Raw genomic sequence first — 26,651 nt, forward strand, 5'->3', positions numbered from 1 at the left:
ATAAAATATTAGCACACAAAGGAAGAAAAACTTATAATGAACTGTATAAACCGGCGTCTTACACTTTTTACGCTGTTAATTTGTCAAAATATCGTTATGAAAATTTCGCTCGGAATATCATAAATCCTCTGAAATGAGTATTTGCTTGGACTATTTGGCCCTGTGACACTGCAATCCGGCACACTACAAGACACCATCTTCACTGAATTACTTTATTTAATACTTTTCGTCCTAATCCGTGTATATTTTTCAATTTGAAAATTACCGTGATAAGCTCTTGGCCGTCCGCGGCCGTCGTCATACTTAAAAGTGGTTACGTTTTCTCTTTGGTAGTCTGACTCTTTCGCACTCATGGGATGTTCATATACGTGATGGCTTCCCTTTCGCACACTTCAGCTGTCTGTCAAGCGCGAGCGGATGGTAGGTCTATGGTTATATAAGAACACTTATGTCTCTGTATATTAAAATGGCTATTAGCCAAGAAAACTTTAGCAGTGGTCTGACTCGAAATCTTCATTTGCAAAAGCTGTAATTTTCAAACAAAAGATAAATTATGTGTGTCTGCCGTAAAGATTACTTGGGATTCTTGGGAATTCTCATCAATAACAGCAATGTACCTTTTGCTTGAAAACTTAACAAATAATTCGTAATATGGCAATGATGTAGAGTTGACGTCAAAGATACATTCATATTTCTGACCCTTGCATTGTAGTACAGTAAAGGTCATCATAAATATATACTCTTCTTACCTTATTTCAATGAATTAAGGTTGAGTATTGTATACATATGTGTAATAACATATTTTTGACGTTGACTGTACATTTAATATGGATAAGACTTGATTTTAGCGTGGTCAGGACCAAGGTTTGATGTTTGTTAGATGGGTGCTTAGAATCGATAGACTGCCCAGTGTATTAGCATAGAGAAATATAGTAAGGTAAGAGTGCTCACTCCATACATTAGTTTTGGTACCAAAAATACTGTTATTCTCACAGTCGACATCTAGCATCAATTAGCGGAATTTTCAGTACTGCTACATCTATTGTCAAGTAGTAATTCCGCTACTCGATGCTAGATGTCAACTGTGGGCATAATAGTCTTTTGGGTACCAAAACTGATGTATGGAGTGAGCAATCTATGTATTTTTTTCTCTATGGTATTAGTAAGGATTAGCGAATGTAATAGTAATAGGTCTAAAGAGGCATTAGAATAAACTAAAGTGTGCTTACGAAATGTATAACGAACGAATATATGTGACGTCCCACGGGTAAAGGTACCTTATGGCGGTTGGCGCTTACGCTATTATTAACGCCGCTCCAATATTATTGCGGCGCTATGCGACGTAAGCGCCAGCCGCCATAAGGTACCTTTTGCCGTGGGACGTCACATATAGTTGATTCTAAGATCTGAAATGATAGAGAATCTTTGATAATCGAATTCTAAATGATAAGTTACGAAATGATCAGTATTGTTTTTATTAAGTTTAGTTGTCCTGACTGTATGATTATTATACTTGCAATACCATCAGGCAACTGAGATCATAATGTTATCTCCTTTACCCTTGTTAAGACCAACCAAGAGTGAAAGAAATGGCATTATGACCTGACTCGCCATTTAGTTTAACGCCAAGTGTAGTGATAATGATGGTGTCAAAATGTAGTACGATTAATTTTGATTGAACCACGTAGTTATTTTAAAGGTATCAATTTTACATTGTATATCGATTATTTAATTAACAAATTCATCAATTTTATTTTAAACACACCTTATATAAAGCGTATACTTAAAAAAAAAAAACACCCGGCCACCATTCTGCCAATGGCATATTACTACAGATACTTTACTATTGGACGGATGATTCGAATATCAATTTTTTTTACAATTATGGTCTGGATGCGAGTCCTAAGCCAAGTCTTTATTTTTATTCGAATATCAAAAGTATACGCTTTTCTATTTTGAGCCAAGTTAATAGTTTTACAATTAAATATACATCGGTAGCTTAAGACTGTATACTTAATGAACTTGATAATAAATTCAGAGCTTAGTAACGATGTTTTAAGACTTGAAATTGTTAAGAACACTTGTGGCAGTTATTTTAGTGTAGTTTTTGTACTAGAAAATGTGTTCTCTGTAGGTTAAGTTGTTGAGTGCATGTTTATTGTATTGAATAAGATTTTTATGAATGTTTTTGGGTGTGAGGTTTGTGTAGGCGTTGAAACGAGTTTTTGGTACTTAAAAGTGGGGCTTAGCAAAACGTAGTGATAAGTTGATAGAGACCGAGGTAAGTCTGCAACTTATTTGATAGCTCACGCAGTGCAAGTGTTTATTTATGTCATAATTTCATAGAAGTTTGGCGTTTAAAATAACACTTGCACTGCGTGGGCTATCAAAATCGTTGCAGACTTATCTTGGTCTGACTTTAACACTTCGTTGTAGCATCCAATGTTGCAAAGTATGTGGTTGCATTGGTGACAATACATGGGATATAGCCTTCTAAGTCCCTGACTCATATTTGCAGTTTTGAATTTGAAAACTTATTTTATTCGATTAAAGTTCAAAATTCGATTTGAATTTATCCTTTTAAAAGGACATCGGGATTTAGGAGGTTAGATGTAGCACATTACAGCGTATCCACTGGAGTTGTTATTTGTTACATAACTTTTTGATGTTAAACACCAAATAGTGTTAAAACTCGTTTAGCTAAATATTATAAATTTTACTAACATTCACACCATTTGAAAGTTATGTAGCAATGGTTAGGTGATTTATATAAGTACAACGGATCTAAAGTTAGTGAGTTTTTAGTTTTATTTTAGATTAGTTAAGCTTCGCAGCAGTTCCTTTTTTGCATTTAACAGTGCTCGTTTAAATTATACTCTTGGAAAATATTCTTAGTTCTAGTCACTAACATGCTTCCACCTTATTTTTACATTTTAGGAAACAACATCACATGGAGCCTTTATATAGCACTCTTTTCTTTTTACATTCCTTTGTTGCAATATGTATTTACAAGTAAACAAAATATTAATAAGTAGAACAATAAGAATAATAAAAGTTTTTACTACAAATTTTCTTGTCTTTTTTTCGACATATTCCTCGCGCTATACCGGCATTTTGCCTCGGCTCATGGGAGCGTCTTTTTTTCAACATCTATTTTGCGGAAATGACCCTAGTGGTCACGCTTACCGAATTCAGAGACTTACACATCTTATCAATGAGATAACTACAGATATAAATGAAACTAAGATTCTGATAAGAAAATACTTTATTTCGTAAAACAAATCACACATTCATGACATAGTCAACATCAATTCATAAATTCATTACATAATAAACAGTACCCGCAAAATATTACAAAGCTCAAAAAATAACTCAAGCTGAGGTCACTAAAAGTGTCATTAACTTGAAAAAACAATTGAAATTATAGAAGAGGAGAGAAATACAGTAAAAGAACCGAGAAAGAAGATTTTGCTTTACATTTAACGACCTCAACTTCTATATTTTTGTCATAAAAAGGTGTTAAAAAGCATCTTGCGTGTAACGGAAGTCAATATAAAACACTGCCGAAGTAAAATTATACGAAATTACAAGCTAAATTCGGGATACGCTAGGTAAAAGAAGACAACCACAGTGATTAGAAGTCGAGAAATAACAAAACATGATATTTAAATATAAGTACCTATACATATTATTCCTACTTCAACAACTATAGTTTTCCACTAAATTGTAAGATCACAATTGTCAGTCATAATGTTTAAATATACATACAGTACATGCTCGGCACGCTTAGAGAGAATATGGCAAACATGATCAGTCATTGAGCATTATGATAATTCATAATTTATCCATCTACTACAGTTTCAAATGCCAACTATACTTCGTTTTTTTAGCATAAGAAAAGAGGTAAACAATCTCGACGTGTCTTTTTTATTGAAAATCTCATTTAAGAATTTGTAAACTAGGGTAAATCGTCAATTACTGGCCACCGGCTAATAACTGGCCACCCTAAACTAAAAATGGATGCTATTCACCTATAAACAGAATTCATTTTAGTATAAGGTTTCAGTAACTGGCCACCCTTCAATAACTAGCCAGATTATACTAAAATGAATTCTGTTTATAGGTGAATAGAATTCATTTTTAGTTTAGGGTGGCCAGTTACTAAACAGTGGCCAGTAATTAACGAATTAACCTACTACTTATGGAAGCAAAATAATGTAAATGATCGTATACGTATGATTGTTGCATATTTGCCGTGACTTATTTTTCAAGTGTTTTTTCAATAAATGGACACGTCAAAATCGCTTACCTTCTTTCTAATGAATAAAAAAAACCGGTCAAGTGCGAGTCGGACTCGCGTTCCAAGGGTTCCGTACATATTAAGTCCGACTCACGCTTGACTGCACATTTCTAATAGGTTTTCCTGTCATCTATAGATAAAGTACTATTTTGTGTATTTTTTTCAAAATTTTAGAGCCAGTAGTTTTAGAGATAAAGGGCGGGGAATGGTCGGTCAGACAGACAGACGCACGAGTGATCCTATAAGGGTTCCGTTTTTTCCTTTTGAGGTACGGAACCCTAAAAAATGAAGTACATATCGATGCTCCAATTCACTGGAACGGTAAATATAACAACCTCCTAAGACCCAGCCATGCAATTGAAAAATCCAAAATTTGCCGCTGAAATTTGAATCTATAGTGTAGGGAATACAGTCGATTTTGTATTGTTTTTGAACGAAACAAAACAAATGTAACTGTTCCAATTAAATATGATACACATTCAGCGCCAACAACCAGACTGTCGGGTACACTGTTCGTAGCGACTACGCGCTCCATACGGCGAAGACGTGGCTACGCACTACGAGCTACGAGCGTTACCCGTAGCACTTAGTGGCGATGAACGTGTTAAAATTCATCGAACTGAATAAGTAGAACCTTGAGCCTTAGGAGGCTAAGGCTTTTTGACAACCACCATTAAACTTCCAACTTCTATGACACGATATTTATTATATTAGCCAGACTCTAAAATCACAATAAAATTGCAAGTCTAAAATAGACCTACAACACAACTAATTCTATAGTTCGTTTTTTTTAGCATTATAAAGAACTTGAAAGAAGGTAAGCGATCTTGACATGTCTTTTAATTGAAAAACGCTTTTTAAAAATCAGTAACTATTACTTATGAAAGCAGAAGAATATAAAAGATCGTATTAGATTCATAATTGTTACATATTTGCCGTAACTTATTCTTAAAATGTGTTTTTCAATTAAAAGACACATCAAGATTGTTTACCTTATTTCTAATGCTAAAAAAACGAACTATAGTGCAGAGTTGAAGTGTATTACCAGTTATCTGATTAAAGAGTTCATGTTCAGCAATGACTTGGCTGCCTTCGATTCCGTGGGCTCCTTCTTCTTCGCGGGGTCTAACATGAAGCACTTCCACAGACTGAAATGAAATATTGCCGTTGAGGATAGAGTAATGAAATATTGCCGTTGAGTTGAGGATGAAGTAAAAAGGTAAATAAATTATTGGTGTAACAAGAGCTTTATTATTGGCAGTGAAACGAGTGATGGTGACCTAGAAGTGGGATTTTATACTGTAGGTTTTGGGTAAGAACCTCAGCTTGTATCAATAAGTTTCTTGAATGTTTCTTGAAAGTGTAAAATGTAACTATGTTTATATTTACCAATAAAGTCTGTATTCTGTATTCTGTATGATGTATGTGATGTTTTTATATCTTAGATAGATCCTAAAATGATAGGTCCATTAGCCAATTATACTGCTTTATTATCAATGTTGTACTAAAATGACAAATCGTTCTGATAAATTAAGACAATAGAGCAGTCATTACAGTGTCTGAGATATAAAACCAGAGCTTATACTTACTTTCTCAGGATTAAGTTGCCAAAAGACTTCGGGCATATTTACGGTACCTTAGCGTTTAGATCAAATTTAGCAGCAATGGACGTCTGGATAAGTTATTCCCACTAGTTACCACCAACTTGTTACCAGTGGTAACTTCTGGGAAAAATAATTCCCAGTAGTTACCACCAACTTGGTTTGAGGGTAACTACTGGGATTTTTTTCCCAGTAGTTACCACAGGTAAAGCCTGACAACAGTTTATTTGACCCTCGCCATTTTGCGGATTTTCAATGGTACTAATTTCTTTTACTGGCAACAAGTACTCTTTGACAACGAACGTTGGATGTCATCGAATGTCACCGATGTAAACAAACGGAAAATATCTACGAATATATTCAAATATAAACGGTTTTATTACAAAAATGCCAAAAAAATTTACCAGATGCGAAAAAATTGTAGTGAATGCAATCAAATACTTACAGCTTAAAAAAGACGAAGGATTACATAGCATTCCAATAAACAATGTTTTGAAGTTGGTTGACATGACCGGTATTGACATTTTATGGTGCGGTTTTATTGAACTGGTTTGTTGTTTGGTTTAAACTTTAATATTTCATTTAAGGTTGTAGATCGACGATAAAAATCCTATGATCGAATTGGAGACTGAACGTTTTATAATCGAGGTTGGTGGTCCTGAAAGCGACACAACATCACAACATCTGATGAAAATCAGACTTCGTCAGAGTCAGAAAACGAAGAATATATTAATATTGAATATTTAGAATCAGATTTTGACGAATAGGTAAATTGAAAGAACCGAATTCTCTGTAAGCAATGTTTCTGACATTATACGAGTATCAACATGAAGCCAATGCCCACTACCCCGACTATACATGACGTACGCACATTATTGCCATACGTAAGCTGTTTGCAGCGACACTATCTCAGGGTTAAATAAACTGTTGTCAGGCTTTAAAAGGTGGGAAAAAAATTCCCAGTAATTACCAGTGGACCCATCACATGCTGTAAAAATGTCATGTCGACTTACCGCAGTGTCTCATCGGCACTGGCAGACAGCACGGTCGTACCGTCCGGCGACAACGCCAGATGTAACACTCGGGCCATGTGGCCGGTCAGCTCGGCCACTCGCGACATGAGCGGGTACTTCCAGATGACGAGCTGGTTCTGCGCGTAGCCGTGCCCGGAGATCAGCTCCTTGTAGTGCGTGCTCCACACGATGGAGCAGACCTTTTGGGATAAAATCACGTGTTACTGATTCATTTTGAATAATCATTATCCAAAGTTATTAGTCTCAACGGGGATCCGGCAGGCCTCGTTGGCGATGGAGGGATAACCTCCTCCTTTTTAAGAATGTAGCTTAAAACAGGGATGAGTTGGAGAGGAGGGCGGGGCGGCCTGTGCTCAGCACTATAGTCTGTATCTTGAGGTATTTCAATAAAAGTAAACAAAATCTACCCTCAGGCACTTACTTTATGGTGACTTTGCCCATGCGGCAGACATGACCTGCTTCCAGCCCCACTTAAACCAGGCCGCTTTTATTGCAATAAATTCCGAAATTTAAAATTCAATTGCTGTTACGGTTGTTATGCATGAGCAAGGCAGTATAGCGTTGGGCAACAGTTTATTAGTAGTGATGTACCGACTATTGATTTGGCCGACTAGCCGACTAATCGGCGCTCGAATGGCCGATTAGTCGGCTAGTCGGCCAGATCATTAGTTTTGAATAAGTTCAGGTGAAAAACAATAGTTTTGCTCCTTTGGATGCGCTACTCATCATAATTTAGCTTGGCTAACAGGTGTTCTCTACAGGTTCAAAAACCTATCACAAGAATCCTCGTTTAATTTCTGTCTTTAGTTCTTTTATTTTGCGATCCTGAGCAGACCGTCAGTACAGCTTGTAGGAGGTATTTCCAAGGCTCTATTTCCCGTACTAGTCGCCAGTTAAGAACCTATCCCCTGTGGTCAGCATCTTTACGAGCAACGTGCCCTGACTAAAGTCTCTAAATTGCATTAATAGTTCCTCATGGCTCCACCATTAAAAAAAAAAACAAAAACTGAATAATAATAAAAAAAAATAACTATAGAACTTGCACATGAAATTACACGAGAATCAGTTGAGATCGACCTGTAGAGGAAAACACCAGCCCACCAACATACGATAACGATCAAACGGTCAATTATATGAACAAAAGTTTTCGTATGCACCCCTAAATAGGTATTTTAGTAAAATAAACATAAAACATATGGTAAATATTGACTGTTGATTTCTTTTTTTTTCTGTTTTTCTTTCACTAATAAAGTGCCGACTAATCGGCCATTTTTGCCGACTAGTCGCCGACTAATCGCCGACTACAAATGTGGCCGGATAGTCGGCTTTCCCGACTAGTCGGCGACTAGTCGGTACATCCCTATTTATTAGCATTCCATTATCAACCAGGATGGAGGAGACTTCACAACAGGATGTACAGAATACCGACCTGCGACTTGGTGTCGACGGTGTTGAGGTTGGCGCCGGTGTTGACGTTCCAGATGCGGATGGTGCGGTCCGCCGTGCCGCCGCCGGACGCCAGGACGCCGCCGGCCCAGGGACACCACGCGAGGCCCTTCACGGCCGCCAGGTGTTGGCTGTACACGAATTTCATACTTATTCAGCTGAACGGACATATCGCGATTTGTAATAAAACTTGCAACAATAAAAAAGTCTTTCATTGAACAGCGCCACCTACCGTTTAATGTGCAAACTAAACTAAACAAATCGAGTTAGGGTTCATTACCCCAAGAAAAATCTTAATAGCGCGATGCAGGATTTTTAATTCATGGAACAGCGCCATCTACAGTTCGATGTGTAAACTAAACAAAAATTCCTCGATGCGGTAGACACCATCGCAGGAAAAATCTTAATAGCGCGATTCAGGATTTTGTACAACACGGAACAGCGCTACCTGCCGATTGATTTGTAAACTAAACAAAAATTCCTCGAGCCCGGGGTTCATTATCTCAAAAAAAATCTTAATAGCGTGATTCAGGATTTTTACAACACGGAACAGCGCCACCTGCCGATCGATTTGTAAATTAAACAAAAATCCCTCGAGTCGGACAACATCATCGCAAGAAAAATCTTAATAGCGCGATTCAGCTTTTTCACTTCACGGAACAGAGCCATCTAGCGTGCGATTCGTAAACTGAATTAGTACTTACTTGAACGAGTACAAGTACTGTGTCTGCGAGTACCGCTGCCCTTGGGCGATGGGCCAGATGTTAAGCAGGTTGTCGTTGCCGCCCGACGCCAGGTAGCGACCGTCCGGGGACCATTTGAGTCCGCAAATCTGTAAAAGAATACAATTACAATGAATCTTATACCTTTGCAATAGTATACCTCCTCCTCGCGTCGGTTTCCTCAATGCTGAGGGTCGTGACCATCTCGTCGAAATAGTTTTGTGTGGACCACTCGGCGCCACACACTTCTATCTGCTGCCTCGTGAAGAGCGTCGTGTACGGTGGTGTCAAGGGTGGTGCGAACCTGGTCAGTCCAATGTATCGGGCTTCTGCACCTAGGTCTGTTTCCTTCCACTTTGCCAGTGACCACTAATTTTTCGAGATTATCGCTGCTTTTCCTGGCTATGTGTCCGAAGTACTCCAGAATCCTTCGCAGGCAGGTGGTAGAAAGCCTCGTCTGGATCTTGAGCTCCTGAAGAATCGATACGTTGGTGCGATGTGCTGTCCAGGGAATCCCCAGCATCCTGCGCCAGCACCACATCTCAAAAGCATCAATGCGGTCACGGTCGGCTTTCTTTAAGGTCCACGTCTCTGCGCCATATAAGAATATGGACAACACCAAAGTGCGCACAAGGTTGGTCTTGGTTTTCAGGGTGATGCTCCTGTCCTTCCATATCTTTTGTAGCTGCGCCATAGCTCCTTTTGCCATCCCGATTCGACGTCGCACCTCAGCTTCGCAAGAGCCATTATTACTAATGCTTGAGCCCAGGTATGTGAAGTTGTCAACTACCTCCAAGTCAAGTGTTCCGGTGAGCTCAAGCTTAAGCTTGCCTGTGCGATTTACGACTATTATCTTCGTCTTGGATCTATTTATAGAGAGCCCTAGTTCTCCGCTTATGCGTTCCATCCTATCCAATAAGGTGGCCATCTCAATCTCAATAGTATACAAGACTACACTTTTTTTTTTTAGTTTATTTATTCACTTTAAATTTTAATACAATTTTTACATGCATGCCACTATTGGAAATCTCTAGGGTTTATGTAATAGTTGGCGAGATCGCGCGGTCCAATCCGCGTTTACTTTAAACTCTCGCGTTTTGTACACATAATTAATGTTACTAACGGGTCTAAAGCGATTAAAATTTAATTATTTTACCATTTTTCCGACGTTTTAGCCAGCTTGCACTAGCTGTGGTCACGGACGACAAAACTAGCGGTGATGTGTGTGTCTTCCGTGACCACAGTTAGTGCAACCTATCCGGTTATCCTTACTTTGTTAATTTTTAGTGGCAAACTTTTTATATTAATTTTATTTGATTTTCTGCCTTACCATGTTAACAAAGACGCCCCATCTTAAGGCGAAGGTAATAGACGTAAACTGCCAAACCTCTTGTGTGTGCGCTGATAATGTGGCGACGGCATGGTCGCGCTGCCGCACGTCGTGGTGTATGATGGTTCCGTCGCGGGCCCCGCTCGACACCACGTATGTGTTCCAGATTTTGTAGAAGTAGATAAATAACATACCTCTTGCGTGTGTGCAGATAATGTGGCGACAGCATTGTCCACTGCCGCACGTCGTGGTGTATGATGGTTCCGTCGCGGGACCCCACGATACTACTTATGTGTTCCAAATTTTGTAGAAATAGATAAATAACGTACCTCTTGCGTGTGTGCAGATAATGTGGCGACAGCATGGTCGCGCTGCCGCACGTCGTGGTGTATGATGGTTCCGTCGCGGGCCCCGCTCGACACCACGTATGTGTTCCAGGCGAGAGACCCGACCCGGCCTGTGTGCCCGTCCATTATCTAGAAATAGATAAACATACAATATTACATGTATTTGGATTTGGCCGATTTTGGTAGTTATTGCATGGAACACGCGAATGTATAGCATTTCATAGACGGCCAGTAATCGCTGTATTTGCCTCGTTCTGACAAAGGGGTTGTGCACAAATCACGCGAGGTATTTTCGGCTACTTTTTGACCCCCCCTCGCCCTTGGTGATATTTGGTGAGGTTTTTGGCTACCCCCCCTGCCCCGACACAACCTCACGTTTATTTTTTTGCAATTTTTTGTTTGGACTAATTTTAACATATAAATAGTATAGTAATTAGAAAATATTCGTTAATCTTCTATTTTCGTTAAATAGACTCGCTATTTTGAAATGCAGAGTGAAGATTTGTGTTTAACGGAACCGAGAAATAGTATATACTTATGTGGTAGGTTTTTTTTTTTCTTAGTTTCGTTCACTGTAGAAAAATACACGTGAGGTTTCCTTATACCCCCCTCCCCCAACGTGATCTATCGTGATTTTTTCGTGACCCCCCTCCCCCTATCGAACCTCGCGTGATTTGTGCACAAGCCCAAATCAACAATAAGTGTAACAAATAATATTAACAACAATCGAAAAGTGAATAATGTATCCGAATGACATGTAAACTAAGTCTCTGTCTCATTCCCATCTATTATTTACTTCGAATGTTTCGACTACGGCCCATAAGCTACTATAGTTCGTTTTTTTAGCATTAGAAATAAGGTAAACAATCTTGATGTGACTTTTAATTGAAAAACACATTTTAAAAATAAGTTACGGCAAATATGTTCTTTATATTCTTCTGCTCTCATAAGTAATAGTTACTTATTTTTAAAAAGCGTGTCTCAATTAAAAGACATGTCAAGATCACTTACCTTCTTTCAAGTTCTTTCTAATGCTAATAAAAACGAACTATAGCTTTAAGAACTATTTTTAAGAATACGTGCTATACCCTCTCAGTGTCCATGTGATACTTAGTGCTTTGTTTACACATTGTTAGACGACCAGTCTGACCTAGTAGGCAGTAGTAACCCAGCCTGTGAAGGCCTGGGCCTGGGTTCGAATCCCGGTAATGGCATTTATTTGTGTGATGAACACAAATATTTGATCCTGAGTCATGGGTGGTTTCTATGTATATAAGCAAAAAGAATAGATAGTATAGAGGGGTCCTGTCATTGTAAATTTTGTAGTCACTGTAAATTTACTGCCATCTATCGACACACGACTAAAACTCAAAATGAAAACGTATAAAGTTATCAAAAAATGTATATATATGGATAAATGATTTTATTATTTTTATATCATTTTGATCCATGTTCATTCACTGATATCTATGTGTTAAAATTGTTAAATATGAAATGGTGACGTCACGCCATCTAGCCGAGGATAGGCTAAAGGTGTGTGCGGCATCTATTCGAGAATGACTTTTACTTGAATTCCGAGGCACGTTTTTTCCTTAGACTTTATTCGTCTTATACGAAGTTACATATGTCTTTGATATAAGTATGTATTTACCTATATAAGTACTCATCTATCACGTCTAGCATCCATAGTGCAAGTTTGCTTAGTTTGGGGCTAGGTTGATCTGTGTAGGATGTCCTCTAATATTTATTATTTATTTATTAATTGTCTTATGGAATATTATAGGATGAGGTTGAGATGTTACCCTAAGTCGTTTGATCTTCTCGCAGTCCCACAGCTCGACGGTGGCCGCGGACGTTCCAACGGCTAGGTGTGAACCTCCGCCCTGCACCCATTGTACGGAGCACACCTAAAATTATAAAACATATTTTGCTTCATTGCTTATATTGCATGCAATAAGAAGAGTATACATAACTTTATGTAATAAATAAGAGGTGAACCGACCATGGCCGGCGCCCCACTGCTGCGCACGCTACATCCACGGCCCACGTTTTAATACAAACCGTGGGCAAGCCCACGAATTGTTGTATAGCAACGTGGGCCGTGTACATAGCGTGCGCAGCAGTGCGGCGCCGGCCGCAGCCTGCAGTGGAGTGGTCGGCGCGGAGTGCGTGCGAACATTGAAGTGTTATATCCTGTGCTATCCTGTGTGGAAACACAGAGCGAGCATACGCGCGAGGCAATTTCCTCGCGCACAAATCGGCCAGTGTAGACGTGCCTCGCGCGTATGCTCGCTCTGTGTGGACCAGGCTAATGGCAAAAAGTTAGATGTACCGTCTCGGAAGCCTCCAGGGCCATAAGCTGCTCGATCTGGCCGGTGCCGGCGTTCCACAGGTACACGGAGTTGCCGAGCGCCACGGCCAGGATGTTGGACGCGCTCCAGTCAACTAGGTTTAGATCTGTGGGACAAAATATTGTATAAAATCAACTGACGTTAAAATTATAGTGAGACTTGTAGTAGAAGACTTGGCTTTTATGGCTGCTTTGACTGCCGTTAGAGTTAGTTAGTGCTTCTGGGCATTTTCCGCAAATCGACCACCATTGTGGCTATTTTGAGGTAGCACTACTCTAAACCACCCCAGCTCTTCCATGAAGCCTAGCAATGTTACTAGGTTGCTAACTGCCTTTTTAAGTGAGCACGGCACCTAGGTATTTGCTCCTGTATACTTCTACCTGTTGCTAGAAACTAGAATGACCTTCCGCTCTCTAGCCTTTTCACAAGCCGTATTGAAACGGCTGGCCGGCTGGAAAAGATACGGCGTCGTTTCCAGTGGTAAGGCAATTTACTTCATGGTTCCTTATTGCATCAAGAGAATTCTAGCTTTTCCTTTATATCATAAATGATCACAAGACATTTAAACATTCCTTTTGGCTTTGCCGCAATCAACCATTTTCAAAAAAATATCAAATTACTTACAGTAGTCGTCGAGAATTTCAGGAGCGTCCAGAATTCTGTCCGGGGCTTGGGGGATGTACCTCGTAGTGTTCTTCACCGATGATGGCACCTTGGCCTACGATAGATGGAAGTTTAGTCCAAGATTAGGATCTACACAAACCGAGCCACTTCACGTGGCAATGTCTTTGCAAGGCGGCTTGTTGTGTGTGGACTTGCCTTATGAAGGATATCTGAATATTGGTAAAACAGATTCTCTCAAAAGGTTAATAATGAAACTGAGTGCTTCTCTTCAAAGGTTTTGTAAAGTAAGGATTTAATTAGATCATATTCAAATTCAACTTTGCTGATTCAAACCAAAAAACATTCCAACATCAACCTGTGAGTAGACCACCCGCAGTCTGTTCTGGTAGCCCTCGGGCGCCGCTGGTGCCTTGCAAGTGTACTGCAGAAGGCGGCCGGGCTCCATGTCAGTGAGGGCTCGCCCTATGGCCTCACCGGCCACTTTCTGGGCTACCACCTCCTCACCTTTGTCATCTTCACGGCTCATCTGAAAATATATAATTATTGTATATGGTGTACCAACGCAAGACTAAATATTTAGAATAAGGTCTCTGTAATCTTTTTTTTTCACCTGATGGTAAGCGATTAACGCCGCCCGCAACACCAGAAGGGTTGTAAGTGCGTTGCCGGCCTATAAGATGGGAGTATGCTTCTTGAAGGTTGTATCGGTCCAGAAATACCGCAGGCGACAGTTCAATCTAATTTGACTGGATTGCCATAACTAGGTAGGAAAGTAACAAAAACAACTTGGACTGTTCTTCGGATTTACATTGCAAGACAGGCTAGACCCTTGAGGGTATGATCATCGGTTGGTGGAGACGTGTCTCGCTCAAGGCAAGGCAGTTCGTTCTGTGCTTCTGCGAGTTCTGTGTAATAAGTAATACCTAAGGAAGTAAAAGTTCCAACGACTCTGATGTATGTGTGTATATAACAAAGAATGTTTATTATCTGAAAGGGCTAGAAAGAGTAAGAAGATGGCAAATATCAGAATAAACTTACCATGTAATGACACAAGTCATAATTGGAGTTACTTCTCGAGGGGATGAATCTGTCAGCCTTGTTTGGTGTTTTAGATGCCTTATTTGGAGTTGGAGTGGTGGAGCGCCCTGGAAACAAAAAATATTCTGCATTAGTTAGGTGCAAATAGTTCAGAAATGTTCTATGGTTCATACATATTTTTTTATAAGACTGTCAGGTTCATTCATACATGTTTGGACAAATTACCTGGCGACTTGTTCTTAGAAGGAGTCTTCTTCCCTTTTTTGTTTTCAGAACGGGTCGGGGTCTTGCCCGAGTGCACGCTGTTAACGCTCTGATTGGCCGATAACGACAACTTCTGCATAGACTGGTTACACGAACTTATATTAACGTTGGAAGAGTTCTTAAAAGAAGCACTCAACGATGGATTTATGTTCTCGTTATTGCTTTTCTTGGCCCATCGCTGAGGTGGCCCTCGAGTTATAGGTCCGTCCATAGTAGTAGCTAAACTATTCAATTCATTGAGATAGTTGAACTGTGCCATCGCTGTATTCACGCAACAGCACGGGCGGTAGCAATCGGCCTCAAGTACTTATTCAAGAAGTTAACTAGTAACAACACTAACACTATATAATGCGATTAGCATTAGAACGCTTAACGCATAAAAATATTTGTGTAAAATATGCACTTCTGAAAGTACACTAGAATTTAACGAAACAGAGTTCCGTTAAAATTTAAAATCATTTCAGCGCAGCTGTCGAACATGACATTTACTAGATGTTGCCAACCGCAAATAAAATAAGGGAGACCGTTTCTTTTTTCAGTTGCATTTACTTTTTTTTATTAAGATCTTGTAGAAAATTGCGCACATATACATAAAAAAGTAATAAACTAATACAATTTTGTATGATTTTCAAGTATTGATAACGCGACATCAATGGCCTATTTTATAAAGCTACAAGTTACAATTTACAAGCGGAAGTCTCGCTCTAATACATAGGGTTAGAAAGAGACTTCCGCTTGTAAATTGTAACTTGTAGCTTTATAAAATAGGCCACAAGTCAATGAAATTCAAAGAGTAGTATAAAATGAAATTTATATATGGCAAAATAACTACCATTCAAACAAGGCATGGCCATATTCCATACAAGATTTTAAGAATTTAAAACTGAATTAGAACCAATCACAAATCAGACTTTTTGTTTGTTGACCAATAGAATCAATAGGCTTCGTTGACAAATTGCGTAGAAAACAGAAAAGTGCATTAGAAAAAGAAAAAGATGCATAGAAAATACAATACAAATGTGCATTACCCACGAATGTATCGAATAATACACTTGTTTGTTTGGGTTATTTAGTTTTTTTAGTGCTGAATTTAGTTCTATCATTACATGATTACAGGAACGTTTGTTGTGATGTATTTGCAAGCTAAATAAACAAGTACTGGATTGCGGTTGCCATCGCGGGGTGAGTTTTTTGTTGTTTATTTGAAACTTTGTGAACGGTTACAACAAGGACTTACCACTAAACTAATCACATAATGAAATAAGTATTCGTTAAGTAATTTCCTATTTATGTAAGCTCATGACTCGAAAACATTCGTATGTAAAAACATGCATTTCAGAGTGTAGCTGGAGTGTAGTTTCGCTGTGTTTTCACCCCTATGCAGTATTGCTCTGATAATTTGTACATCGCAATTATTTATTCGAGTCGTGATAAAACGTGAATGAAATAGGAAGTTCTTTATGAAGATATCATTACTGTTACATGATAACAACTTAGAAAATTGTTATGCCAGTATATATTTGTTGTAACAAAGGAATTTCAGGATATTACAATCTATTAGATTTACATTTATTCTTACAACTTATATGGCAATTTATTTTAAATAAAATACGTTCATGAAAATAGTTGGATCTATAACAACTAGTGAACTAGGTACTTATTAGCTTCTGCAAATCCTGAAAACACTATATTTTTACCCCTAAATTTTATATATGTTAAATACACTGTTTAACACATGTATAGTAAACAAAGGAAACAACATTTAACAATTTTTCTTTGTTTATAACAGAAAATAAATAAGTTAAATCAAGTACTGATACTAAATAGAGATAAAACCCCTTTTGGATCCCAACAATAGGAAATATGAGTCACAAGTAGTAGTATATCAGTTTAAGGCAACAGTTGCTGTTTCAAGTTTTAGTTATGGCCATATTATGGTTATATAGTGTCAATTCCAATCATATCTGTATTATACATTATGCTAGTGAACTGGTAGGGAAGGTTCAGGAACAAGAAGATCAGGGGCCCGTTTCTCAAAAGCTTTGTGATACAAGCAGATGTCACTTTTTTAACAGCTTTTGCTAGACAGGGACTTCCACTTGTATTACAAGTTACAAGCTTTTGAGAAACGGGCCCCTGGACTAGTCTTGTGAAACATCATACTTGACTAGGGTTGCCAACTTTTTTTTGGTGGAATATAGTATTTTCCAGAATAAGGCATCAAAAATATAGTACATTTCAAAAAAATTTAGTACTTTTAGATAAAATACTAAACATGAGTGTAATATATGTTTAATCGGAAATATAGTATTTTAGCATACTACCTATATATTTTTTCCAAAAATATATAGTACAGAGACCAAAAATATAGTAGAATACTATATAATATAGTACGGTTGGCAACCCTATACTTGACTCGCTCATTAGGCATTGTCAAATATTAGAGTTTAAAAAACTCAAACTGCTACCCAAACATTTGATGTCTCATTGACTTGCCATGTTAACCTTTTCGGTAAATTTTTGGTTGTATCTCACAAGTCTTCGCATACCGAAACAAATTTAATTTAAGTATAGCAGTAACATACTGTGGAAGTGGCATTAATAGTGATACTGTCACACTTAATCACTGCCTACTTGGTACACAGATTTAAGGTGTGCTCCCAGTACTGGTTCTCACCATACAAAACCAGTCCCGAGAGCATTCCCTAACATACTAGTACCTATATTATTTCACCAGGTGCCTAAGGAATCCATGGTTTCATGAATTTATGAAATCCATAGATTTTACCCAATATTTAAGATGCACTAGGCTAATTTTAAAAGTGGGACAATGTTGAAAATGGTAGATATCTATAAAACCAGAGGCACTTACTATACCACATCTATAATAATAATAATTTATTTATTTATTTAGATAACTAGGATCCATAATGGGTTAGGTACATAGTGACTTAAAATCTATTGTTAATATTTAAAAAACTAAATAAATAAAATTAAAATGTAAATGCACAATACATAAAATCAATTAAATTAAAATTCACAATAAATAAAATCAATTAAATTAAAATTCACAAAAATAAAATCAAATATTAAAATAAAATTTACACAGTTAACTATTATCCATGATCATTAACTTATTAATGTGTACGAGCATGGGAGAATCAGGCTTCTCTACAAACACCCTTAGGATGCCGTTGGAGCTGCTCCGCATCCTACTGACTAGGGAGGCAGTTCTTTTGCGTACGATGGCGTGAAACCCGTCTGTGCGTGCCTCCGCAAACATTTTAGAAGCGCTACAGAAGCGAGGCAGCTTCAACAACGCCCTAAAGCCGTTATTATATTGAACTCTCAGGGCACTGAGCGACTTCTGAGTGCAGTTGAACCACAGGCTGCTCGTATAGAAGCTCTGACAGAACGCTTTAAATAGCGTTATCTTGACTTGATCCGAGCAACGAGCAAACCTGCGGGCCAACATGTTACTCCTCACCGCCAGTGCCCTGCGTTCTCTTTCAATATCTAAATGATCTTTAAGGTCGTCGGTTAGATAATGTCCCAGATATTTGAAACTATAGACTCTATGCAATGGTGCACCGTTGAGAGTAATGACTGGCACATTAAGAGGCGGCATTTCCGGTCTTTTACCGGCGGCCTTAAAGATCATGTATTCACTTTTTTTTACGTTGTATTGTAATCCGTGCCTGCTCGCATAGGCCTCGCAAATATTTAGGAGCCTTCTCAGTGCCTTCACCGATGGGCTCAACAACACCATGTCGTCTGCGTAGCTGATGTTGTTTACACAGACACCGTCCACGTGACACCCCACATGCGTGTTGCTGAGCTCCGATATAAGCCCGTCCACATACAAGTTAAAGAGCTTTGGCGAAGACAACCCTCCCTGTCTTACGCCACACTCTAAACCGTACGAGTCTGAACGTGCACCAGCCCATCGTACACAATTGCGCTGATTAGCGTACCAATACTGAAATATGCTGGTCAATTCCGTGGGTATGTTCCTATCCCTCATCTTCTGCCATAAGACGTCGTAGGAAACTAAGTCAAAGGCTTTAGAGAGGTCCAGGAAACATGCGTAGACGGTAGTGCTACGTTCAGTGTAATACCGGATGGCATGCTTAAGGCTCAAAATGGCAGTTTCAGTCGAGAGGCCAGGTCTAAATCCAAATTGTCCGTCCTGAAATTGTAAGTATTGGTCAAGTTGAGCGTTGAGCATGCCATCCAATACTTTGGCGAGTACATTTGCGAGAGAGATTGGTCTATAGTTGGTTTTGTCAGCGATGTCTCCAGTCTTGTTTTTCACTATGGGTACAACAATGGTATTCATTAGCTCATCTGGTAAGTACGCATGGCTTAGACAAAATGAATAGAACATAGACAAAACTCTCTGCAAATGAATCCCGGCATATTTTAAATGTTCGATACTGAGACAGTCACTGCCAGGGGATTTGCCTCTAGTCATGTTTCTAATAACGTTTGCTACTTGTTCAGCCGTGATATGAATCGTCATCCTGCCGTAACTTGTCTCAGCATCGATCACCTGTTGCGAAGGACCTAAAGGTGATTCCACCGTAAAATGCTATACTTCAGCAACATTTACGCTACTGCAATCCTGATGAAGCCATCTTGCTTACTGTTGCTACAGTAGAAAGTGATATTCGCCATTTTTAAAATTACCCCGCTTTTGAAGTTACCCTAATGCACCTTATTTACAACTCTTGTGATAAAGTTTAAACTAATTGTTAGTGAAGGAATACAAAGTTACAATACATAATCATATTATGCATGATTAATGATAATCTAAATCTCATTAGTTCCTTTAATCATTTTGCTAATGATAATGACGACTATTTGAGGCTGGTTGACTCAGTTTAAACTTGCTTTAAAATAATCTTCATCTTTTATTTGTTAATGGACAAAACTGATTCTTAGATAACATGGAGGAAATAAAGGAGTAAAAAAGGAGATAACACAACAGCAAATTAAGGATATTAAATTCAGTGCAAAACTTATTATAGATATGTCTGTATCTTTAGGTATTTAAATAAAAGTAAACAAACTTTAGTTTTTTCCATTTTCGGGTAATAACATTTATTGGTTAACCAACCAAATACAAAACCGCCTGGATCTGTCACTGAACAACCTGACTTTAACCTACATTATTTCATCATGTAATGTTTTCTTCTACCCTCAACTGGCTTAAGGAGCCATTTGAGGGTAGATTTTGTTTACTTTTATTTAAATACCTAAAGATACAGACTACAAAGGACGCCAACCACGTAGAATTTCATACTTTGACCCGGCTGTTATCTCTATCGCACTCGCGTAGTTATATTGCTGTCTCATCCATGATGCCGGCGGTCAATGACACTGTGCGAGCGGGACAGCAATATAATTATGCGCTTGCGACAGAGATAGCAACAGGCGAGTCATGGTACGAATTTCTTCGTGCTTAGCGTCCTTACTTTATTAATATATCTAACGGAGTACCTACAGTCAACAGCAGAAGTTGCTTAGCGGGCGAGGTGTTCAAAATGATCTTGACGTGACTTTATTGTTAAGAGAATAAGAGCGTGTCGGTAATTTTGAACACATCGCCCGCTTAGCAACTTCTGCTGCTGTCTGCAGGTGACATTCAAAATGATCTGTATGGCTAAGATGGACGGGTCTTTATCATTTATCACCGTTCCTGTCGCGTTCTAACAGATGTGTAAGTGCGAAAGTGACGCATGGCACGACAGGTGATAAAAATGCGACCACGATACCGCTTCTGATTACAACTATGTTATCATTATCAAAAAAAACAAGAGTGTCTACAAAAGGTACCTAAATTGTTTTGAACAACTAGCCAGATTAGCATATTCTGACTGTACCATATCTCCCATGATAAAATAAACATAACTGAATAAGTTTCTAGAAATTATATTGATTACATGCAAAATTATAGCTTACCCCCACTAGGGTTGTTTATAAACAAATGATAAACAATTAGTTATAGTAATAGGTGTCAATTTTTAACACGCATTTCCTTGAGTGATTAATTGTACCACTTTGTAATTGTATTATTTGTATTTATATTAATACCTAATCATTATGTGTACCTACTTCATTATCCGTAGTAGGCCGGGAAGGTTGGTGTAGGTATTGTTATCAAAGTTAGATATTTACATACAGATTTAATTTTTCAAAATGGCTAATTAATTTTATTAGGCTAGTGTATGTAGATTGTACCTATTTTAGACTAACGCTACTGAAGGGGAGATTTTATGGAGACAAACAATACAGAATCCTAAACTTATGAGGTTAAAGTTGCAATTTCAGTGGCAGAGCACAGCCAACGTTGTCATTGAAATTAAAACTGTAATATAATCACACTAAGATTGATTATCGTTCTACCTGGGAAGTGGACACCGGTGTTTCGAAAATCGATTACCTTCGTCTCTGTCACTCCAATAAGGGAAGAAAAAAAGATACATTAGAGACAGAGATAGAAGATCTTCGTGTTTTGATGTTTGTGCGCGGTAGCCGGTAGCCTCCCTTATTCGTTAGAAAAGCTTTTCTGCAAAGCATGTACTATGTAATATCTTTCATAGAATAAGTATATCACAGAGCAGTATCATGACTATCTTCTCGAGGCAGAGGTGTAGGGTTGGAGCCGGTGTAGCTTTATTTGACGTTCATAAGCGCATTGTAATATGCCTACTTGAATAAACTATTTTTTATCTTTATCAACTAATTGTAATAAAAAAATCTACACATCTATGTACTTTAATTTAAAATAAAAGACAAATGGAATAAAACAATCATTATTCATTAGTCATTCCGTTTTTTCCAGAATCAGTAGGTATTTCACGTGTAGCCAGACATGTTCTTGACCAGTTTAGGTAAATACCTACGCTCCTATAGTGGTCAGGTGGCGGCACCATTTGCCTAGTCGGTCATCGCGACTGATAAAGTGGCCGTGACATAGTGACAGACAGATAATGATTTGTTGACATTTCTAGTAATATTTACGGTGTTTGAATAGCGTTCGGTCTATCTTTGGTAGTTATAGGCACCGAGCTTGGAGGGTCTGCCATCTTGTGACCTAAATCGAAAACCTATTAGACTTAAACACTACACTCCATAAGCAGATATTGCCAAGTTAGGGCAAGGGCCGTTGATATGGCCAACGGGAGGGGGAGGGGCATACTGACATTTAGTTACAAACATAAAATATGTATTTGGCTGAACTGACTCAAAAACAGTTCTTGGGTGTTACAAGGCAACTCGAACCGCTAGAAGCCATTTGTGGCTAACAGAGTGACACTAATAAAAGATGTAATGCCCGCAGACCAGTGGAGGTACGATCATCATTCATCAGATAATCCGGCTCGAAGGACCCATGTTCGGGTTGCGCGCTGGCGATGAATGTTAAAATGCTGCCTCCCTCTGGCGACGCCCCTGAGTTTATAACCTGGAAAAAGACATAGCATGATACTTTTTACCCTGGAGTCCATTCCCTAATAGACCGCGAGCAGGAACAGATTTACATGACCAATCGCTTATATATTCATGTGATCAACTGACGGTCTTTCCACCGCGATACAACCGGCTGACTATTTTTTTAATTCACGATAGCATCTATACTATCATCATACAAAGTATAGATCAAGCGGGAGGCGATGACTGACGATATTTGCTCCTGGCCCGCGGTCTATAAGGGAGTGCAATATATTTCTGTATATGTATAGCTATTGGAGTCCAGGGGCTCCAGAAAATAAATACAGCATACGTGATTGTCTTGATGATTCTCCCGCCCGATACCGGGTTTTCCCACGAAAAACAAAGATGCAACGCATTTGGGTGCCCTTATTTCCTAAGATAGCGAAAGGGAATTAGGTTTTATAAATACGACGGTTATCAAACTAACCAAATCAAACGTAATCAAACTTCAGAATTAAGTGTTGTTTGTCTACAATAATGCGTGTTTATGTTTGTTTACGTTTGTGTTCGTAAAAATTGGCTGCACGCCAGATCTCCTGGGGCAAAGAAATATTTAGGTCATTATAATTAGTTGTTAGGGAGGTACTTTATTTGTTTAGAATTGTAACGTCAAGGATGAGTTCTCCTGCAATTAGAAAATATTCGTGCGGGCTTAATACTAATGTTGGTACTTATCGAAATTAAATGTGGTTATTTTGGTATCTTTAAGGCCTGTGCACACCGGCTTGCGTGTGCGTGACGTGCACGTGCGCGTGCGCTAAAATGTTGGAGCCGCACACGCACGTCACGCAAGCGGTGTGCCGTCTCTCATAAGGATCTGTATACTACAACGTGCACGTCACGCACACGCAGCCGGTGTGCACAGGCCCTTAGAATGCAACAGAGAGAAAGAGAGAGAGAGCGCTAAAATAGCAGGGATAAATGTTTTTGTATTGAATTTGATTTGATTGCTGATAGTGTGACATTGGAGGGACGAAGTTTAAAACGTCACAGGCTGCCGCCACTGACGTCTCCAACGAATTATATAAAATTACAAACTTATGACGTCAAACAATCTAGATCGACTCTGTCATCCTTTAATTTAATTACGCAAGTCGTGTTATCACGTCTGTCTTGAAAAGGGTCAATTAGTGATTACAAATTTCCACTTGCAACGGTGCTGACATACATTTCGCTGTCATTAACTCCCAATGTTAGTCATCTTCTTCCATGACATCCTTGATCTGATTATTTCAATGTTTTTAGTGTAACGTACCCAAAGGGTTAAAAAGGGGACCCTATTACTAAGACTCCACTGTCCGTCTGTCTGGCATCAGGCTGTATCTCATGAACCGTGATAGCTAGACAGTTGAAATTTTCACAGATGATGTATTATTCTGTTGCCGCTATAACAACAAATACTAAAAAGAACGGAACCCTCGGTTGGCGAATCCGACTCGCACTTGTCCGGTTTTTTTGGAAGAACGTTTTCAAAGGTTACAGGAGAAAGTCATTTCGATTTATCAATTGATTACCTATTCCTTCATACTATGTGCGGGGTTCTGGGTTAGGCGTCTGTCATCATTCATCTCTCATCTACTTAACCAACTACCAAACATAGAGTTAGACCAAGATAAGTCTGCAGCTATTATGACAGCCCAGACAGTGCAGGTGCTATTTTAAACGTCAAACTTCTATGAAATTATGACGTACTTATAAATAACACTTGCATTAATCGAAATTAAACTTTCGCGAACACTCGAGCCTAGGGTTGCCAACTTTTTTTTGGTGGAATATAGTATTTTTCAGAATAAGGCATCAAAAATATAGTACATTTCAAAAAAATATAGTACTTTTAGATAAAATACTAAAAATGAGTGTAATATAAGTTTAATCGGAAATATAGTATTTTAGCGTACTATATATTTTTCCTAAAGTATATAGTACAGAGAGCCAAAATATAGTACAATACTATATAATATAGTACGGTTGGCAACCCTACTCGAGCCTGAGGAAGAACCCCCGACGCGACGGGCCCGAAACATGTCGCCAATAGCGATTAAAAATTCAAGTGAATGAAACCGTTGTCGTCCAGTTTAACACGTGCGTTGTCTGTGCTGTCAACATCGTTGCAAAGTTATCTTGGTCTAACTCTACTCTTCTCAACTTTTAAAAACCTTTTTTCTATAAAATTTTATCTTGTGCAAAAATCAATCTTTTAACGTGATCTCATCTGCTCTCATAAAATTATTACTACTTCTGTTTATTTTTCGTTTTGATAAGGCGTATCTCAAACGAAAATGTTATCACTTAGCAACTCCGTCACTGTTAACAGGTCATTCACCCCTCATTATAAATGGCTCCACGATGAACACATCAATACGACAAGATCTTTACGTCACTGCATACGAGCCGGCCTTGGCAATGATCTGCCGGAGTGCCGAATCATTTGAATTGTGAATGCTTTGATTGTCATTCTATACCATGAAGTATGGCGCCTTAGTAGAACCAGTGTACGCTTGGTCTGACATTTACTTACGATTATTACCGGTCTTGAGGGCGATATATACTGGGAAATAACTTATAGGCCATAATATTTTGGTATTGATGTATTTTTAGTATGTAGGCGTCGTTTCAAACAAGGTCGCAAAAATGAGGCATTTGAGGCTCATTTTGCGTACAATTGGCTGTTGAAATACAGCGTTTGTTCTCGAAATTTTAATTTTCTGTGGTTTTGTGTGTTTACTCCAGTTTTGGAGTGATAATTTCGTAGTTTTGACTGGGATGCCATTGTGATCGGTAGTGATAATTTGTGAAGAAGTATTTACTCTGTTTGTCAATTTTAGTGTGGAGAGAATAAATACGAAACTAATAAAAATATTCAGTGTTTCAATAGAATATAATTCTATTGATTTTGATGATAACAGGGAATTATTCCGACAAGGTAAGTTTAATAAGGACGTTCGTGTCGTTCGTATGCATAAAGGGCTTCTTTAGACCCTTTACTTTTGTCTAGAGATGGGCCGAATATTCGGTAATTATTCGGCATATTTTTCAATGTTCGTATTCAGCCGAATAGTTCGGTTCGAACTGCCGAATATTTACCGAGTAAACTAATTCATTTTTAAGGGCGTCCGCAGGCTGGCGCGTGTGCACTTCGCGGTCTGGCAAGAGATGGTTCCGTTTCTTTTCATAAACATTCCCAGCTGGTCCAGAGGGGAAAGCTCAAAAACACGTGCGGAGTGCAGATCGCGGACCTATACGTCTACCAACAGGTTTAACATTGACATAACGCTCACGTCTACGTAATTTACTTTCTGTACATCTCGCTTGCACTAATATGCGAGTACGAGCGAGATGCATAGAAAGTAACTTACGTAGACGTGAGCGTATGTGTCAATGTCAAAACTGATGGTAGACGTACTGTTTGCGTTGCGCGTTTGCGTGAGCTGGAGTTTACAGCGTTTTAGGCAGTTTTAGCTCAACCGAATATTCGGTTCGGTATGATCTGAACCGAACATTTGGCCGAATATTCTTATTCGCCCATCTCTATTTTTGTCTGTTGATACTTGCAATTAAATGACATTAACCGCAATGAAAGTATATTTTGCAGACCCTACGTCCAGAGACTAAAACTCTATACTTAGTCTGGGTAGTCTGGGCTAATGATTGAAACTAAATAAATAGGTCTGTTTAAAAAATTACTCGGCTTCGTCACAAACATATTACCTATCTGTACATTTTGATACCTAAATTATACTCATTCGAGCGTGCGTCCCTCTCGCGCCAATACATGTACTGACAAGTACGAGCAAAATGCACGTACGAATGATAAGTAATTAGCATCATTTAGATAGGTAGGTACCTATCAGAATGTAGGTTCGAATTGGCCTCCTGCGTCTCAACGCTCACATTTCGCTGACGAAGTAAAGCGTTGCAAAAAAAAAAGCGGCCAAGTGCGAGTCGGTCTCGCCCATGAAGGGTTCCGTAGCAGCAAGTAACATAATAAAATTGCGGTTTACGATTTATGACGTATTAAAAAAAACTACTTACTAGATCTCGTTCAAACCAATTTTCGGTGGAAGTTTGCATGGTAATGTACATCATATATTTTTATT

General features: G+C 38.7%; 2 protein-coding genes across 2 annotated transcripts in view; one reads left to right on the top strand and one right to left on the bottom strand.

Moving 5' to 3' along the window:
• Positions 1-3,247: 3,247 nt before the first annotated feature.
• LOC134794412 (cell division cycle protein 20 homolog) lies at positions 3,248-15,514 on the bottom strand. Its single transcript, XM_063766223.1, has 11 exons — positions 15,019-15,514; positions 14,794-14,900; positions 14,111-14,281; positions 13,756-13,849; positions 13,113-13,237; positions 12,583-12,687; positions 10,763-10,909; positions 9,086-9,213; positions 8,365-8,512; positions 6,915-7,114; positions 3,248-5,448 (listed from the first exon to the last, which is right to left on the bottom strand). Exons 1-11 carry the CDS (start codon positions 15,314-15,316, stop codon positions 5,349-5,351), a joined length of 1,623 nt encoding a protein of 540 aa, XP_063622293.1. The 5' UTR covers positions 15,317-15,514; the 3' UTR covers positions 3,248-5,348.
• A 504-nt stretch (positions 15,515-16,018) lies between these two features.
• Positions 16,019-26,651, top strand: part of LOC134794461 (uncharacterized) — a 49,361-nt gene continuing 38,728 nt past the window's right edge. Inside the window, exon 1 of the mRNA XM_063766278.1 lies at positions 16,019-16,239. The gene's annotated coding sequence lies outside the window, so the exon portion shown is untranslated. The remainder of the gene's footprint in view (positions 16,240-26,651) is intronic.

The sequence above is a fragment of the Cydia splendana genome, chromosome 10 (genome assembly GCF_910591565.1).
Source record: "Cydia splendana chromosome 10, ilCydSple1.2, whole genome shotgun sequence".
In the NCBI taxonomy this organism is placed as follows: domain Eukaryota; kingdom Metazoa; phylum Arthropoda; class Insecta; order Lepidoptera; family Tortricidae; genus Cydia; species Cydia splendana.